Genomic DNA, 16,802 nt, shown 5'->3' with positions numbered 1-16,802 from the left:
ACCAAATATCCATATATATGGAAAGCACTTACGTCAGACTCTACTTTCCAATGGAATGAAATGACGAAGAGTTGCATTAGAACTGGTCCTTGAGTATAAATTTTAATATTTGTCATTAATCATTCCTGCTTCAGAGTGACAAAGCCTCATCATACTCTTAGCTCCAATTGTATAAAAATATTTCTTTTTCTGGTAGAAGGGTAAATAGCTAATTTTATGTTCCTAGGCTAGCAAATTCAGTTGGGCTTTAATAGAAAGTCAGAGGTCTTTGGTGTTAGGAGCTCAAATTGCTATTAAAATATCCTATCTAGATATAGAAGTATTATATTTTAGTCGTATAATTATCTACCACTAAAGGTTGTGGCCCATCCTTTGAATGCGGTCATGCTTTTAAGAAGTTTGTTCTGACCCTGATCTATTTATAAACAGCACAAAGAACACATTTACTACAATGCTCTAGTTATACCTCTACCTGTGACGAGAGCTGTTCAGTTATCCATTTCCTTGTTACTCCTTGAAGTGACAGATTAGATGACAAATCTAATCTCTCAAATGTAAGGGACAAATTAGTCACTTCCTTGAAGTGACAAATTACGTTCTGGGCTATTGAATCTTAAGATTTCAGTTGTTTCAAAATTCAAATTCTAGTTGTACAATTAGAATCTGCTGTTAGAGCTTGGGCCATTAATGAAGTACAGAATTAGGGTTGTACTTTGGGTATACAGTTACAGTTGTCTAGTGTGCTACAGATTTAGATCAGCAATTTTCAACCTTTTTCATCTCACAGCACACTGACAAGGCACTAAAATTGCCAAGGCACACCACCAGGTTTTTGATAATTGATAAGGCACATCATGCTGCAGGTGTGTGTGTGTGGGGGGGGGGGTTCACATACGCCATTGGCACTGCTAATAAATGACTTTCTCTCAAATTCCTGTGGCACACCTGCGGGCCATTCACAGCACACCAATATGCCATGGCACAGTGGTTGAAAATGGCTGATTTAGATAATGTTTCTGAATGGTGTGTGCTATAGCTGGGTCAGTGCTATATAATGGTGTTTCTCAACCAGTGGTACTCGTACCATCCATGGTATTTAAGGTGGTGTCCAGTGCTACTCATGAGACCCCCACCACCTGGCAGTGAGACCAGCAATGCAACCTGACAAGCAACAGTAGGAGGCTCAGCTTGCTGGGCAGAGCTCCAGCATGCACTTTTCAAGTACCCGAAAAAGCCCTTCCATCTGCCCAGAGCCTATTACCAGTGTTTATCATATGTTGCATCTGGCCTCCCTATCTGGAAGTACCTGGTGATGACATCATAACCAGTTACTTCCAGTGGTACTTATAATAATAATAATAATAATAATAATAAACAACAACAGGTATTTATATACCGCCTTTCTTGGTCTTCATTCAAGACTTTATTCAAGGCGGTTTACATAGGCAGGCTTTATTAAATCCCTATTAAATAGGGATTTTTACAATTTCAAAGAAGGTTCTTTCTTTCAAGAACGACTACATTCAAGGTGTTTCATTCCGATCTGGCTTCACATTCTGGCCTCCATCCTCCCACGCTCAGAGCAGATGGAATTGCTCGGCTTCAGCTTGTCAGCTGCTCCAAGGTCACACGGTGCCGGTGGCCTCGAACTGGCGACCTTGTGGATGTTATCTTCAGGCAGACGGAGGCTCTACCCTCTAGACCAGACCTCCTGCCCATCACCCAATAGGGTGATCTTGTGAAGTGGTACAGTGAGGGACAAAGGTTAAGAAACCCTGCTATATAGAAAAAGAAACAAAGAAGAGCCCTGCTGAATGAGACTAAAGGCCCGACTAGTTCAGTATTCTGTTTTTCCTCAGTGACTTACCAGATGCTCACAGGCAGGGTATGAAAGCAACTCCCTCTCATATGGTATGTCCCCAGCATCTTGTATTTATGTTGCTGCTGACCATGGGTACGACACATAGCCATTATGACTAGTAGCCATTGAGAGGCCTATTCTCATATCCACCTTTAAAGCCATTTGGCCATCAACCACACCTTGTGGCTGAAGATTTTTTGCATGTCATGTTGAACTTTTTGATTTTGAATAGAAATTATATGAATATAGTAATGCTTGTGGTTGCATGTAGGTATTCCAAAGAACATGACTAAAGCAAGCTGAGAGATATTGACATGACTAAAGTTCATCTGAGAATTTTCAAGTTAGGCAAACAGTAATCCTCAGAATGCAAATTGGACTTTTGGAGAGACCTTCATACATTTCATGGTCATCAATTATACCATAACATCATGGTGTCATGACCAACAAGCGAGGATAAGGGATGACAGGTCAACTTGGAGGGTCATTCACTATCCAAGGAAAAGATAACATCAGTTTGGCAAATTGATGGCACTCAGGAGAAAGAGAGGGTGATGCAAGGAGTAAGAAAACAAGAGCCAGTGAAAACAGTTAAAAGGGAACCCAAGAGAGCAGTTCATTGGATGTGGCTGATCAAAAGAGTGAGGCATATTAGAACGCCTACCTTAAAGACTGAGTTAAACCAAGGCTGGCCATTCTGGCTGCATGCTTGTGTAAGTATGATTGAAATTAGTAAACTAACATAGGGCAGTGGTTCCCAAGCACCTACAGGGGATTTGGGAACCAGGTGTTTGCATGGGCAAGGAGGAGGGCAGTGACAATGCTGCAGGGATCACAGTGCTGCAGCTTCCAAGGGGCTTTTTTACTTACCTTGGGGGCAGCGCTGGTCCTGGAGGCTCAGCCCCCTGTGATCTCCTCTCTGGCTGCAGTAAACAGCTCTTATCTGTGATCTAAAGCTACTTCTGGTTTTCATGGGAAAACAGGAAGTAGCTTTAGATTGGAGATAAGGGCTTTTTACTGCAGTCAGAGAGGACATCAGAGGGGCCTGTGAGCTTCCAGGACCAGCACTGCCCCCAAGGTAAGTAATAAAAGCCCCTTGGAAGCTGCAGCACTGCAATTCCTGCAGTGCTGTTGCTGCCATCGGAGCAGGGCCACTCTTCTTAAGGGGGAATGTCCTGCTTCTGGTTCTCCAGGTGGGTTGTGACCCACCTGTTTGGGAACCACTAACATAGGGGAATGTAATCAACCTTATGCATTTGTTTTTCAGTAACCAAAATAAAGCTTTTATAGAGTTCACATTTGCGTGTTTGGATTCATTCTCAAATGATGACTCTGATCCCTGAGATGGGCTGGAGCTTGATCACCTGTGGACCAGACACAGAAAATCATGCAAGACAAGATTACTTAGATTAACTATGTGGTGATACAGCAAGCGGCCTGGAGTTGTTAGTTTTGCAGATGGCTGCTATGTATGCTGTTGTTTGCTTTTGTATATGAACCCAGACAATATACAATGTGTATATTTACCCTCAGAAGGATATCTAGACGGAAGTGTTGAAACTGAAACACAGTTTCAGGAAACGTAATGTTCCCTAGTGATAACTTGTTTCACATGTTCCGTACAGGCAGATCCATAATATTGAAAAGGAATTGCAGAAATGGAGGTTGTACTTCTAAATGAAAAGCAAATGTTGCTTGAGAGTCTAAAACAAAAATGAGTCCAAAGAGGAAATTGGAGGAATTTGTTCAGTTTCTCTTCCATCGTGCCCCTGTAAGTCTTTAGAACTTTTCCTTGATTCTTTGAACAGATTGTTCTGCCAAGAAATAGGTGGATGTGAAAAGGGTAGTGCTTAAAGTGCGATTCCATTACCCTTTAGGAATTCCTGGAAAACTGGCAATAGACTTTTGGACCGCTCTTAGCCTGAGGAACTGCCAGTTCTTACAAACTAGCCTCCTCATACTTCCTGTAGTGTATGTGCAAGTTGCAATTTATTTAAGTCTTATAGTAATTGCTCTTTGTGAGAATCTCAAACCCTTGCAGGGACAGCTATTTGCTATTAGCGTTTCTGACTGATATGCATGGTGTTTTACAGGGTGGCATGCAAATAACAGGTGCATGATTGTGTGAAGCCTCCTAGTGTTCTGCATGCCAACTGTTTAGTTTGACAATTAATATACCAGAGCTCCAAGCCAATTATTTGTGGGTCAGTGGCACCCACTAAAGTCCTGCCAGTCTCTGCTTCTACCCCTCTCCTCTTTTGCTGTTAGTGGTCTTTCACTTTACAGTTTGCTACTCTTTTGCTACATTGTTGGCTTTGCTGCCTCCTTAAGATCCTCTGCTAAAACTCTTAAACGTCATATTTCTTTAGGCTACATGGAAATGTGTACAGGTGGAAGAGACCTTGGTGTCCAATGTTACAGCTGGAAAAGACCTTGGAGGCGGTCTACTCCAATCTCATATGCACTACAGGCAACTGCATACAATCAGTTCTCTTTATATGCAAATTCACTATCCACAAATTTGCTTATCTGCAAGGGGCAGAATTAACACCTATCTCTCATTATCTGTTCTTGTTATCCGAAAATACTAGGACACTTGGGGGGGACGACGACTCAGCACAGCTACTAGAAGGCAGGGAGAGGGGACAGAGGTTGCGGGAGGAGGAGAGACAATGGCTTCCTCATAAGCAGAAGGTGGCTGCAGTGCCATGCAGGAAGGAGAGGAAGAGATGCCTATACAGTGTATAGCCAATGAGGGAGGGGATTGAAGTAATCACATCCAGCCAATTATACTCGTTTTTTAGAAAGTAGTCTGGGACAATTTTCTGCATCAATACCTGATTTGGTATTGGCTCATGGAAAATTGATGGGCACATTTGCGCCACTTCTAGACTTGCCCCACCATCTTGGGCACCATTTCAGGGAGTTCAGCTGAACCTTCACAACCCTGGTGATGATGAGAGGCCAATGATGACAGGTCTCTGGAAAGCTGCCTGAGGGCTGCTCTGGGGCTGGGGCAAGCCCAGGGAAGGAGCCAAGGTGGAGGAGGATGGGTGAAGTAACCCATTGCTGAGCTCTGAGGCCTCGTTGTTGGGCCAGCAACTTTCAGTGCATCAAGGGATATCAGCACCAAGGAGTAAGCTTCAGATGTTGGAGATGTTGATGAGCCCTCACTATCACCCAGCCTCATAGACTTCAAGTTAAGATTCAGGTTCATAAAGTTCATAAAGTTTATGGTGAAGAGGCTCTCCTGGAACCTACCCCATTTTCCCCATATACTCAATGATTCAGTATCTGCTAATTCATTATCCACTAGCACAGTGGTACTCAAACCTTTCTGGCCAGTGGCTCCCTTGACCCCTGTGGCTGTTGGCCATGACTCCTCATCATGTTCCTGAGGGCTGGAAGTGACATCATTAAACAGGAAGTGGCCAGAAATATTAACTATATTAACTATATTAAATATAATATTATAATATTATATTTATTATAATATAATATTAAATATATATTAACTATATTAATATTAATTATATTAATCATATCATTAATTAAATGCAGATCTTAAAAATATATTATTAATACACAGCAATGTACATGCTTTATAAATGATCAGCTGCTGATCACTGTTGGAGACAGGATGCTGGAATAGGTAGATTTTGTATGGTCCAGGAGGACTCTTTTTTTTTTTTAATTTGTAAGCATACCAATAGAATTGTTTTATCAAATGAACTTTGTGAACAACCAATCTGACCAACATTACACACACACACACACACACACACACACACCCTGTGGACCCCAATCCAACTAGTCATTTCTCCCATTCTCCTTGGATAGGATTGAACCCTTTATTAATTTATTGAAATTAAATTTTTCCAGCAGCTGGTGGGGAAAACAAAAATAGACCATGAAAATATATCAGAGCTGATAAGGATTTGGTTAGGAAGCTGATTTGTCTCCTATACTAGGAGATGCACAGCTCAAGCCTATGCATGTCTACTCAGAAGTAAGTCCCATTAGAGTCTATGGGGCTTACTCCCAGGAAAGTGTGGATAGGATTGGGCTGGCAATCACTTCATCAATGGCTGATAAGTATTCCCTTCAAACAGCAAGATTCATTACTTTAAAAATACAGCCTTTCCTCTTCAGTCAAGCAACAAGATTAATAAATCACTTTAAAAACAGTACCCTTTTTCTGTTCCTGGCCAAGTAAAGTGTGTGCTTGTCTCTCCACCCCCCCTTTGCCAACTGCATCGAAACAACTTTAAGACCCCTTGTGACTAGCAAAATAGGAAGCGTTTTATTTGGGGAGGGGGAGGAAAGTGGGAAGGTTTGGAGATCGAAAGGGGGGAGTGGAAGAGGGAGGGGGTTGAAAAGAGAGATTTCACTTTGATGAGAAGCGATCCCAGGCTGGGAACTAGGAACCAACCAGACAAGGATCAGCGAGGGTTAAGGACTGCAAGCTGAGCATGCTCGGTACTTGCCAGATGGGGGTTGGAGTTGAAGAGTGAACACAGAAGGCGGGCGGCAGCCTCGGAGTGGAGGGAGAAGAGGGCGGGGCGGCAGCAGCCACTCTCGCAGCTGAGCAACTCCCGTTTCTTCTGCTTTAAAAAAAAAGTGTAGACGACGGGCAGAAGACGGGCTTGTATTCTGCCCAGGGGTGTGACTGTATCGCTGCGAGAGGACATCCCGCGCCTCCCCTTTCAGTTCCTGGCGCCTCCCTAAAGAGCCGCACCGCCCAGTTTGAATAATACTGCACTAGCGGATTACAGGAACTGACTGTATGTCATATGACAGTTCAGACCACTGTCTCAGCAGCTGGTCAAGTGATGACAGTATGGTGACAGGTTGGGCCACTCCTGGCAGTTTAAGGAACACTAACCTAAATGCATCTGTATAGGTAGTTATAACAATCTGTATAGGTAGTTATAACAATGCTCCCACACATCTATAGTTATAACAATGCATCCACCCCCCACATCTAAAGGTCAATTGTGAATTGGACATATTTCCAAATACAGCCCCATTGTCTATGTTTCTGATCTAGTTTCAGTTATTTAGATGGACAGGAGTTGTTAGTCTGTCTAGAAGAGTAAACATTTAAGAATATCTCATCTCTCTTAGAATATCTCTTTAGAATTCACTCCCTGGTGCTGCTCTTAATTCTTTTGAGTTTTGACAAGCTATCAAACCACTCAGAAAGAGATGGAAAGGGTCGAAAGAGAGAGAAGTTTAAAACACTTTTTAAAGGAAATAAAATAAGGCTGCAATTCTATACACACTTACCTGGGACACTTACTTACCCACTGAATGCAATGAAGCTTACTTCTGAGTAGATATGCACAGGATTCTGCTGTAAGTTCACCAATTGATAGTATTTGCCCTGTGTTTGCACTGAATAATATTCAGCATTGTTCAAGGAGATTATAAATTGTTTTAACTGATGGATATATATTTTATTTTCCATCAGTCTTTCTTATGTCAGCATTATCCTCCAGAGGGCAACATTTTGTTCTTTTCTAAATTGGCAGCTTCTGTTTGTTTTTCTCTTTGACAAATACAGTACAATCCTATGGTGCTCCTGAGTCAGTAAAGCTTGCACTCTGCTGCTGCTGCAGACATGCTGTGAAACACTTTGCAACAGTTAGTAGCACAAGTGGGAAAGCCTGTGACATTCCACCAGTGCCAGTGCATCTTGCAATGCATGCTGGAGCAGGTAAGCTCCACATCAAGCAGCAGGAGGAAGGCCTGAAGGGGTGTGAGATTGGCAGTGAGTAGCAGTGCACACCATATCCTATTGCCCCTTCTCAGGGTACACAACACAGATCAACTTGAACTTGTGCCAGCAATTTAGCAGGTGCAGGTCCAAGTAGACTCATTGTGACTGGAGCTTACCCTGGAGCAAGGGGATCAGTATCCCCTTACTTCAAGGAGTCTGCCTGCATTCCAGCAACCCCATAGGATGCAGCAGAGCCCACGCTGGCTGCATTGACGGAGGGAAGGTTGGATAAGTGTTAATTTTGTCTAGTGTTTCCCTGAAAATAAGACACTGTCTTATATTTTTTTTTGGCCCAAAAAAACACACTAGGTCTTATTTTCGGGGTAGGTCTTATTTTTTTTAAAGTACAATAATCCACAGTCATTCATGTACAAAAATATACCTTACAAAAATATCCCCTTAGCACCCAGGAGGATGCCTGCCTGCCCGTCTACTCAGAAGTCAGTCCCTTTATAGTTAATGGGACTTATTCCCTGGAAGGTGTGGAGAGGGTGTTTCCTAATTGCCCAGGAGGATCCCTGCCTGCCTGTCTACTCAGAAGTCAGTCCCTTTATAGTTAATGGGACTTACTCCCTGGAAGGTGTGGAGAGCCTCAGAGCCCGATAGGCAGGGTTGCCTTGCTTGCTGCTTCCTGCCTCAGCTCCTCCTCAGTGTCGTCTGCCCAAGGCAGCAGAGCAGGCGCTTTCTAGGTGGTGGGCACGGAGTGCAGCGTTCCTGGTCATGTTTTCCACCCTGCCCGAGGACCCCTTCCACCACCCCCACCGTCCTGGCCCTGATCACAACTAGGTCTTATCTTCGGGGTATGTCTTATATTTCAGCAATTCTCAAAAACACATGAGGTCTTATTTTCGAGGTAGGTCTTATTTTCGGGAAACACAGTATGTGATAACTTGACTTTCATTTTCTGTTTATAAGTTTCTTAAAGAAAGAAGATTGAAAATTACCCTTGTCATCGACACTGCAGTTCATGGTATTTTATTTTAAATCCACAAATTCATGCACAATATTTTGTTACAATTCACTCCTATAGAAATGCTATAGTGATAGTGGCAGGCAAGGCCACTATAGTGCACTATAGTGGCACTATAGTGGCAGGCAAGACCTGCCAAGATTTTGGACTGATGATCAGCCTTAAGAAAACACAGGTCATGGTTCAGGTTGTGGACTCACCTCCCTGCATCACAATCTCTGCGCATGAACTGGAGGTTGTCCATGACTTTGTGTACCTTGGCTCAACGATCTCCGACACTCTTTCTCTCGATACTGAGCTAAACAAACGCATCGGTAAAGCAGCTACCACATTTTCCAGACTCACAAAGAGAATCTGGTCCAACAAGAAGCTGACGGAACATACCAAGATCCAGGTCTACAGAGCTTGCATCCTGAGTACACTTCTGTACTGCAGCGAGTCATGGACTCTCCGCTCACAACAGGAGAGGAAACTGAACGCTTTCCACATGCGATGCCTCTGATGCATCCTCGGCATCACCTGGCAGGACAAAGTTCCAAACAACTTAGTCCTGGAACGAGCTGGAATCCCTAGCATGTATGCACTGGTGAAACAGAGACGCTTGCGTTGGCTCGGTCATGTCGTGAGAATGGATGATGGCCGGATCCCAAAGGATCTCCTCTATGGAGAACTCGTGCAAGGAAAGCACCCTACAGGTAGACCACAGCTGCAATACAAGGACATCTGCAAGAGGGATCTGAAGGCCTTAGGAGTGGACCTCAACAAGTGGGAAACCCTGGCCTCTGAGCGGCCTGCTTGGAGGCAGGCTGTGCAGCATGGCCTTTCCCAGTTTGAAGAGACACTTGGCCAACAGGCTGAGGCAAAGAAGGAAGGCCCATAGCCAGGGAGACAGACCAGGGACAGACTGCACTTGCTCCCAGTGTGGAAGGGACTGTCACTCCCGAATTGGCCTTTTCAGCCACACTAGACGCTGTTCCAGAACCACCTTTCAGACCGCGATACCATAGTCTTTCGAGACTGAAGGTTGCCAACATGTAACATGTAGTGAATAGTGCTGCACACTTACAGGAGAGTCAGCTCCATTGAAAACAATGGGATTTACTTCCAGTAAATATGCACAGGATTGTACTGTAAGACATAAGCAAGATTGTTAAACAAGCAGAATACTGCAGATAACCTATGCCACCTGCCATTGACAGCACCAAGACAATGGCACATGAACTTTTGTGGGTCTCCACAAGGGGCCTCCACTGATGCTGTCTGATAGTGAGATGCCACTCAGTTGCTTGGAGACCATATTCAGGAGTGAGCAGTTCCTGAGAGCCATGGTGACCAGACTTTCCAGGACTGTCTATGCCAGAGGTTCCCAAACTGGTGGGTGGTGACCCACCAGCCACTGCAGGCCCTGTCTCTGCCCCTTAAGGAATGAGGAAGAGTGAAGATAGAGACAAGATTCCAGAATTGCACTGCTGCTGGGGACAAAAGCATTTTTAAAAAACTTACTGGGGCAGCTCCGGCATTCCAGGGGGTTTGGGAAGACTGCGGATGCCTCCATAGAGCTCCCCAAGCTGTGGGGAGTCCAGAGCACCATGAGTCCCTGGCTGCGTATCAGTGCACCTCCAGAAATGTGCCTCAGACAAACTAGCTTCAAATTACTAAGAAGACCACACGCTAGGGATGGGGGAAAGCAAATTTCTAATCAAGGCAGATTTTACCAGTAACCTTAATGGAGAAATGTAATATGAACTGACTGAGAGCCCAATCCTGAGCTCATGTCAGGAAATGTCATAAGGCATGACATTGCCATAAGGCATGCCATAAGGCATGCCATAAGGCACGTCTGCGAGGCTTACCGCTGGGCCAGCACCCGTGCTAGCCCAGCGCTGGGCTAGCGCCGGGCGGGTGCCTGTCCTCCACTGCTCAGTGGTCTCATGGACTGCCGAGTAGCAGCTCGGTCAGCGACCTTTTGGTCAGTGGTAAAGTGAGTAGCCCCATTGCAGGGCTGTTTCCCTTACCTGGAAGAAGGGGACAAAATCCCCTTCTCCCGAGGTGCCACCTGCAGCAGGCTGAGGTGCACAGGATGCGGAGGGAGCCGTTCATGGCACTGCTGCAGCTGCGCACCCTGGGCAGCTCAGGATTGGGCTGCCAGTGATTTTGTAGACTTATTTATTGTCCTTTTATTTTAAGAACTTGTATGATATCTTTATGTGTTTGCACTCAAGGCAGCTTGACAAAATTAAAGCATCATAAAAAATGCAATATAAAATGCAAATTAAAATGACATACTGTAAATAATGTAGCAGCTACACCATGTAAAAAAGCATAGCCATAAAATCAGTAAATAATGTTTTGCACCTTCCAAGTCAGAATTTAGTAGTTCCTCTGATTGCCAAGAACTGGCTCGGAGAGTGTGGGGATTGTTATGGACTTGTTACCATGTGATTCTCCACCCTGCAGTTCACACATTTTTACTTTCTGTAGACTGCCTTGTAAGACTACATCAGAATCATCTCAGCATCCAGAAGCACAGCAGATGGATTTGGCATAACTGTCAGTGGTTGCGAGTTGTCATCCCTGGAATAGAAGAAAGAGAACTTGCCAACAGTGTGTGTGGAGGGTTCTATTTTTTAATCCTTGTGACAATCCAAAAACTAAAATGCAGCAATTTTCAATCTTTTTCATCTCATGGCACACTGACAAGGCACTATAATGGTGAAGGCACACCATCTTTTTTAGGGGAGGAACAATTGACAGGACACACCACAATGCTGGTGGGGAGGCTTACAATCCCCAATGGCCCTACTAGTAAATGACCCTTCCCCAAACTCCTGGGGCATACGTGTGGAACATTCATGGCCCACCAATGTGCACGACACAGTGGTTGAAAATTACTGCCGGTGTGAGTGTGTGGCAGGGTGGGTGGGCTGTCTACTTCTGTGTTGGTACTGTCTGGATTGGAGGATTATTTTGAAATTCACTTTCCTAGGTGACAAAGCTTTGTTCTGTCTCTCAAGCTGGACAATAATCATAGAATTCTCCCATTCTCTCATTTTCTTTCCTGACTTCTAAATCCTTTGTAATTCAAGAGAGGATCAATCACAAGCGATTTCTTAAGCTATTCCATAAAACACTTTTCAGATTCTGATAAGCTCTTCTTGAATCATTCTATAGTTGATAAAAAAATACTAATGAATCAACTTTAATTACCATATCAGCTGCATTTTTTTTTCTATTCCATTGAAATGCAGAAAGGAATCTCGTATTTTAGGTCTTTTCACCTGTCTGCCAAAGTTACAGTGGATTTTAATGTACCGTATATCTAATTTGTAAAATGTGGCTATTATCCCAAGTATTTATTGGAAAGTGCCTGGTGTTTTTGCAGCTCTAAGAAGGTGAATTTGTAGAAGTGAACATTCATAAAGCCTTATCTCTAGAGAACAGTATTGCCACCTCCTTTCCTGGTCTTGTCCTGTGCTAGGCTCACAGAAATTGAGGACATGATTCTTTTCTAGCATGGATTTTTGTTGGAAAAGCTTCATTTGCTTAATTTTTGCATATTGGGATGCTTTAATAGCACTGCAGAAGGATTAGAAAAAAATGATGGCAAATATAATTGAGGCCTATGTTTGGACTTTTTGAGGAGGTTAGCTGCTACAAGTTTGGATTGTAAAGATAGCTCAGGGACAGACTCAGAAAAACTTTGTTTTCTACTAAAACTCAAAGGGTCATCAGTCAGAACCAGGAACAAGTGACTTGTGGATCCAGTTACGCTGTTACTGATTGTACTCTATGAGCTGCAAGAAACTGCATATACAAGTACAATTCTACTTCTGAGATACCGTAAATCAGGTATTTTAACAAAACAAAAATCTAAAACTGTCTAGAAGAGTCAATTCTTCTTAATTGGTTGCCAACCAATTGAAGCATATTTTTACAGGTGAGAAACTGAAGTGGAGAGATAAGCAATTAACACATGGCATGGCAAAGATTTTTTTTTAAACTTGTAATTTTTCTAACTATTAAGTAAGTCAACAAGAAGAAGCTCCTGCTACTCTATTGCAAATCACACAGAGATCTAATAGTAGGTTCCCAATCCAACTTCTGCCTACCGCTAGACTACTACAGAGAAATTTAGTGGCACTTTTGCCCCTGTCCTATCCACCACTATTTGCACCAATGGAAGTGTGCACTTCATCCTATAGGAGGCCTTCTCAAAGTAAGGGATCTTTTGTTCCCTTTCTTCCGGGTAAGCCCCCATTTCCCTACAGATCTACTCAGATCTGTGCCAGCTATTTAATTGATCCAAGAGGGTGTTGCAAGGCTGGGTGGATTGCATAGGATATTGGCAGTGCTGCTGATGGCACAGGCCAACGCACATTTTGCTTCCTTAAACGTTACACCAATTCCTGGGTATATTTGGGGTATCAATTCCAAAAATGGCATCCGTTTTGCCCTATCACGTCTAGTTTTGGAGACATGGCATAGCTTCTTTAGTGAATGGTTCAAGCAGCTTCCTCATGAGGAAGCCTACACCATAGCTTCCTCATGAGGAAACTGTTTGAACCATTCACTAATGAGGTTATACTATATCTCCAAAACTAGACGTGATAGGGCAAAACGGATGCCATTTTTGGAATCGGCACCCCAAATTCATATCAAACCACCATAAAGTTTGGGAAAAACTTTTCTGACTCTCAGTTTTGTAGGCCTGTGTAATCACTCCCTGCCTACCCCCCTGAGTCACATCTCAGTGACCCTAATCCACATTCCAATCCGCCCCCTCTCTACCCCGCTACTTCCCCCATCTGCCCACTGCCCAGGGTGACCAGATACAACAGAGGACCACATCCCTATACTTTTAACCATTGTATAGAAGAGGGAATTTTGGCACATGCAGTTCTTTAAACCCTTCCATGTTGAACTGTATCTCTTCCAAAATTCCCTCTTCTATGCAATGGTTAAAGATGTATGCCCTCTGTTGTATCTGGTCACTCTGCCGCTGTCCAGCCCCCATGCCCACTTACTGCCACCAGGGAGCCAGAAGAGCTGAAGCCATGTGATCAGCACTACTTGCCTTTGCAGCATGGCCTGGTAGTTCACGGGAGCATATCACATTTTGCGGTGCTGCGAACCACACAGTGCTGCTGGAATGTGAATTCTGGCAGTGCTGTTGGGGATTAGCGTTGGCTGTTAGTCTTATTGAGCTGATTTAAAACAATTTTTCATAGCTCATTTTTGTGGGAGGTTATGTCTCCCCTCGGAACCAGTTCTGTAAAAAAATTATTACTGTACATGCTTAGATTTTCTGTCCCCAGATGAGAGGCATAAGCTTGAACCATGTTTGCACTGTTACCTTATTCTTAATAAAGTTGCCTCTTCCACTTGTTAGATTCTGTTGCTATTTGAGGTTTTTGTGGTGCTGCACTGCTCAATTAATCATTGGTTAAGGTAGATACTATACTCGTCTATAGAAATTGTCCTTCCATGTTCTAAATACATACAGTCTAGTCTGGTTCAGTCATTACTTTCTCAGTGAGGATCTGAACGTGTCCTATCAAGGTGAGGTTTCTCAAAGAAAGGAACTGTTTAACAAGCCATTTTTGTATAGCAGTCTTAAATCCATTTCAGTGGATTGAAATAGATTTAACATATCAATGGCCCACTGATTTCAGAGGATCTTACTCCAACATAAAAGTGCTTGGAATTGCAGTCTGATTCTAACTTACTGCCTTACCTTGTGTGCAGAAATGAAGAAATTTTTCCTTGGGGAGGTGATGTAAGTTGGAACATGAAAGGAGTGTTCAATACAGGTTATGCAGCCACAACTTTCCATCCATCTCCCCCCCTCTCCACTGGGAAAAGGCCCTTAGTTATTCCGTAATTATTGTTTTGAATGAAATCAGATGACCAATCCAAATTGACAGAGATGCTGGTAGTAAGTTTTTATTTGGAAAAAGAAATCGTGTGTGTGTGTGTAAATCATAATGTATTTTTATTAATGCTTATCTCCATTGACTGTGAGGGATTAAGGCTTCCTGTCCACCAGATAAAGTAGATTATGAAGCCTGGTCTCCTAAACTGTTGTTGAAGGAACCAGGGAAAAATGCCTTTTATTGGAGCCTCTTTTCTTTATCTAGAGAGATCAAGCTACTAATTCACCAGGGAGACTGGAATAGCAATGAGGCTAAGTTGCTTTTTTATTATATTAAAAAGAGATAAGTGCAGGATTTTTTTTTAATTTAACAGTGGAGCAAATGTTTATCTTCATGGACCAGTAAAGACCAAGCCATTGACTACTACTAAAGCAGAAAAAAAAGTTGACCCTTTTATGAAAAATATTCAGTAAGTCTCTCTTTCTGCAGACATTCTTTTCATTTTGCTATATTGGATCAGACAAGAGGAGAGTCACTTCAGAGAGTAAATGGATAACTATTTGAAAACTTCCACAGGTTTACTTTGAAAAGAAATGCTGTTAAATGGGCAGGCTTAAATATTTTTAAATATTGAAGTTGAATGAATTCTTAAATGTTCTTGAGAAATAAAACAGTTATGAAATTTATAAAATCTCATATTATGTTGTTGTTATGCATGATCCTAAGGAAAGCATGAGACACAGCATCTGGATATTGTGGGTGTCCATATTTTGGTGCACACAAGTGTGTTTCTGTCCGGGAAAGACATAGTAAGCAGTAACCCTGCTTTTGTGATTGGACCTGTGATTCAACCCAAGCCATGAGATTTGACCCAGGAAGGGAGTTAAGATTCAGTAGCCATAACTTTTGCAGAACCTACCCCCTTTGTAGATCCAATCCACCCCCTGCCTCATCACCTTGTTCTGTAATCCCTACCTCATGTGTATTTCCTCCTGAAAATTGTCATCATGAAGCAGCAATGGAACCCTAAAAATGGCATTTGCATTAACAAAGTTGGTAAAGTTCAAAATAAAATATTATGATGTGGTGTTAATTTTTTTTTTTTTTTAGAAGGTGGATTTGCAAATTGTTAATAAGATTTGGCATTCTTCACTTACTGATCTAGGTCACGGGAAGTGTGACTGTGGAAAGTGCAAATGTGAGGAAAGTTGGTACGGTGATGCCTGCCAGTACCCAGTGACCTGCAACCTTACACGGAAGAAGAGTAATGAAATGTGCAAGAATTCCCAAGATATCGTATGTTCAAATGCAGGTGAGATTTATGTTTTGATTGACAAGGTAAGTCATACAAAGCAACTATCCAGATTGTAGATTGAATACAGTAGTTTAGGGCAAAGATGGATTTCAAGAAATGTTAGACTTCCAACTTAGATTCCAACTTAGATGGAATCCAGAATAAGTATGTATCATGGAAAATCACTGATCCATCCATGATGAGCATGCACTGTAGAGTTAATGAAGCTCAACATTTCAATGACAATTTGTGCAATTCTGTTAGAGCTTGCTGGAGGGTCTGTATTGCATACCAATCTACAGACTTTGCAAAGGTATTGCTGCTCAGCATGTGCAGAGTTCCATAGGTGGCGATTTTGGGAGCACTTTTGCAGCAGTGCTGCAATGCCACCATCAGTTCCTGCCATTCCAGCTAGACCAGGTAAGGCAGTGGTGGAAGCAGGGAGTGGATCGGGAGGGGATGGGAGTGGGCAAAAATGGGTAGGGAGCCGGTGGGAGGGCATGGATCTGGAAGAAATGGCCCATACCAGATCCTATCCCCTCTTTTGCAAATCTCCCTGTCCCTTTCTTCTCTTCGGACTTGTGCCACCTAAAGAGCTGGCGCAGATCCAGGAAGACCCATTGGTGAGCAGGAGTTTATGGAAGGATAAGGGGAATTCCCTTTTCTCCTCTGAAGTCTCCGGATTTGCTCCCCCAATTGTGCATACCTTTTTGGCAGGGTTGCACTGGTGGAGGCAGGGAAGGATTAGATTAGGCTCAGAACTTTGTTGCAAGAGACATAAGAACAGAATCTTGAAATCTCTTCTTACATTTTGATTTGTGTCCCAATTTCATACAGTCTTTACTTCTGATTTTTAAAGGAACGTGTCATTGTGGCAGATGTAAATGCGACAATTTAGAAGGGAATGGACTGATTTATGGTAAATACTGTGAGTGTGATGACCGAGAATGCATAGATGATGAAACAGGACTTATGTGTACAGGTAAGTATATGAGTAAGGACAAAACTTTAGTCAAATGCTC

At 43.0% G+C, this 16,802-nt stretch overlaps 1 protein-coding gene across 1 annotated transcript in view; it reads left to right on the top strand.

The window, feature by feature from the left end:
* Positions 1 to 16,802, top strand: part of ITGBL1 (integrin subunit beta like 1) — a 181,236-nt gene that overhangs the window by 73,257 nt on the left and 91,177 nt on the right. Inside the window, exons 3-4 of the mRNA XM_066621650.1 lie at positions 15,652 to 15,798; positions 16,640 to 16,762. Coding sequence (XP_066477747.1) covers positions 15,652 to 15,798; positions 16,640 to 16,762 — 270 coding nt within the window. The remainder of the gene's footprint in view (positions 1 to 15,651; positions 15,799 to 16,639; positions 16,763 to 16,802) is intronic.

This window comes from Tiliqua scincoides, chromosome 3, assembly GCF_035046505.1.
Source record: "Tiliqua scincoides isolate rTilSci1 chromosome 3, rTilSci1.hap2, whole genome shotgun sequence".
NCBI lineage: Eukaryota > Metazoa > Chordata > Lepidosauria > Squamata > Scincidae > Tiliqua > Tiliqua scincoides.
This window is presented reverse-complemented; position numbering and strand designations above follow the sequence as displayed.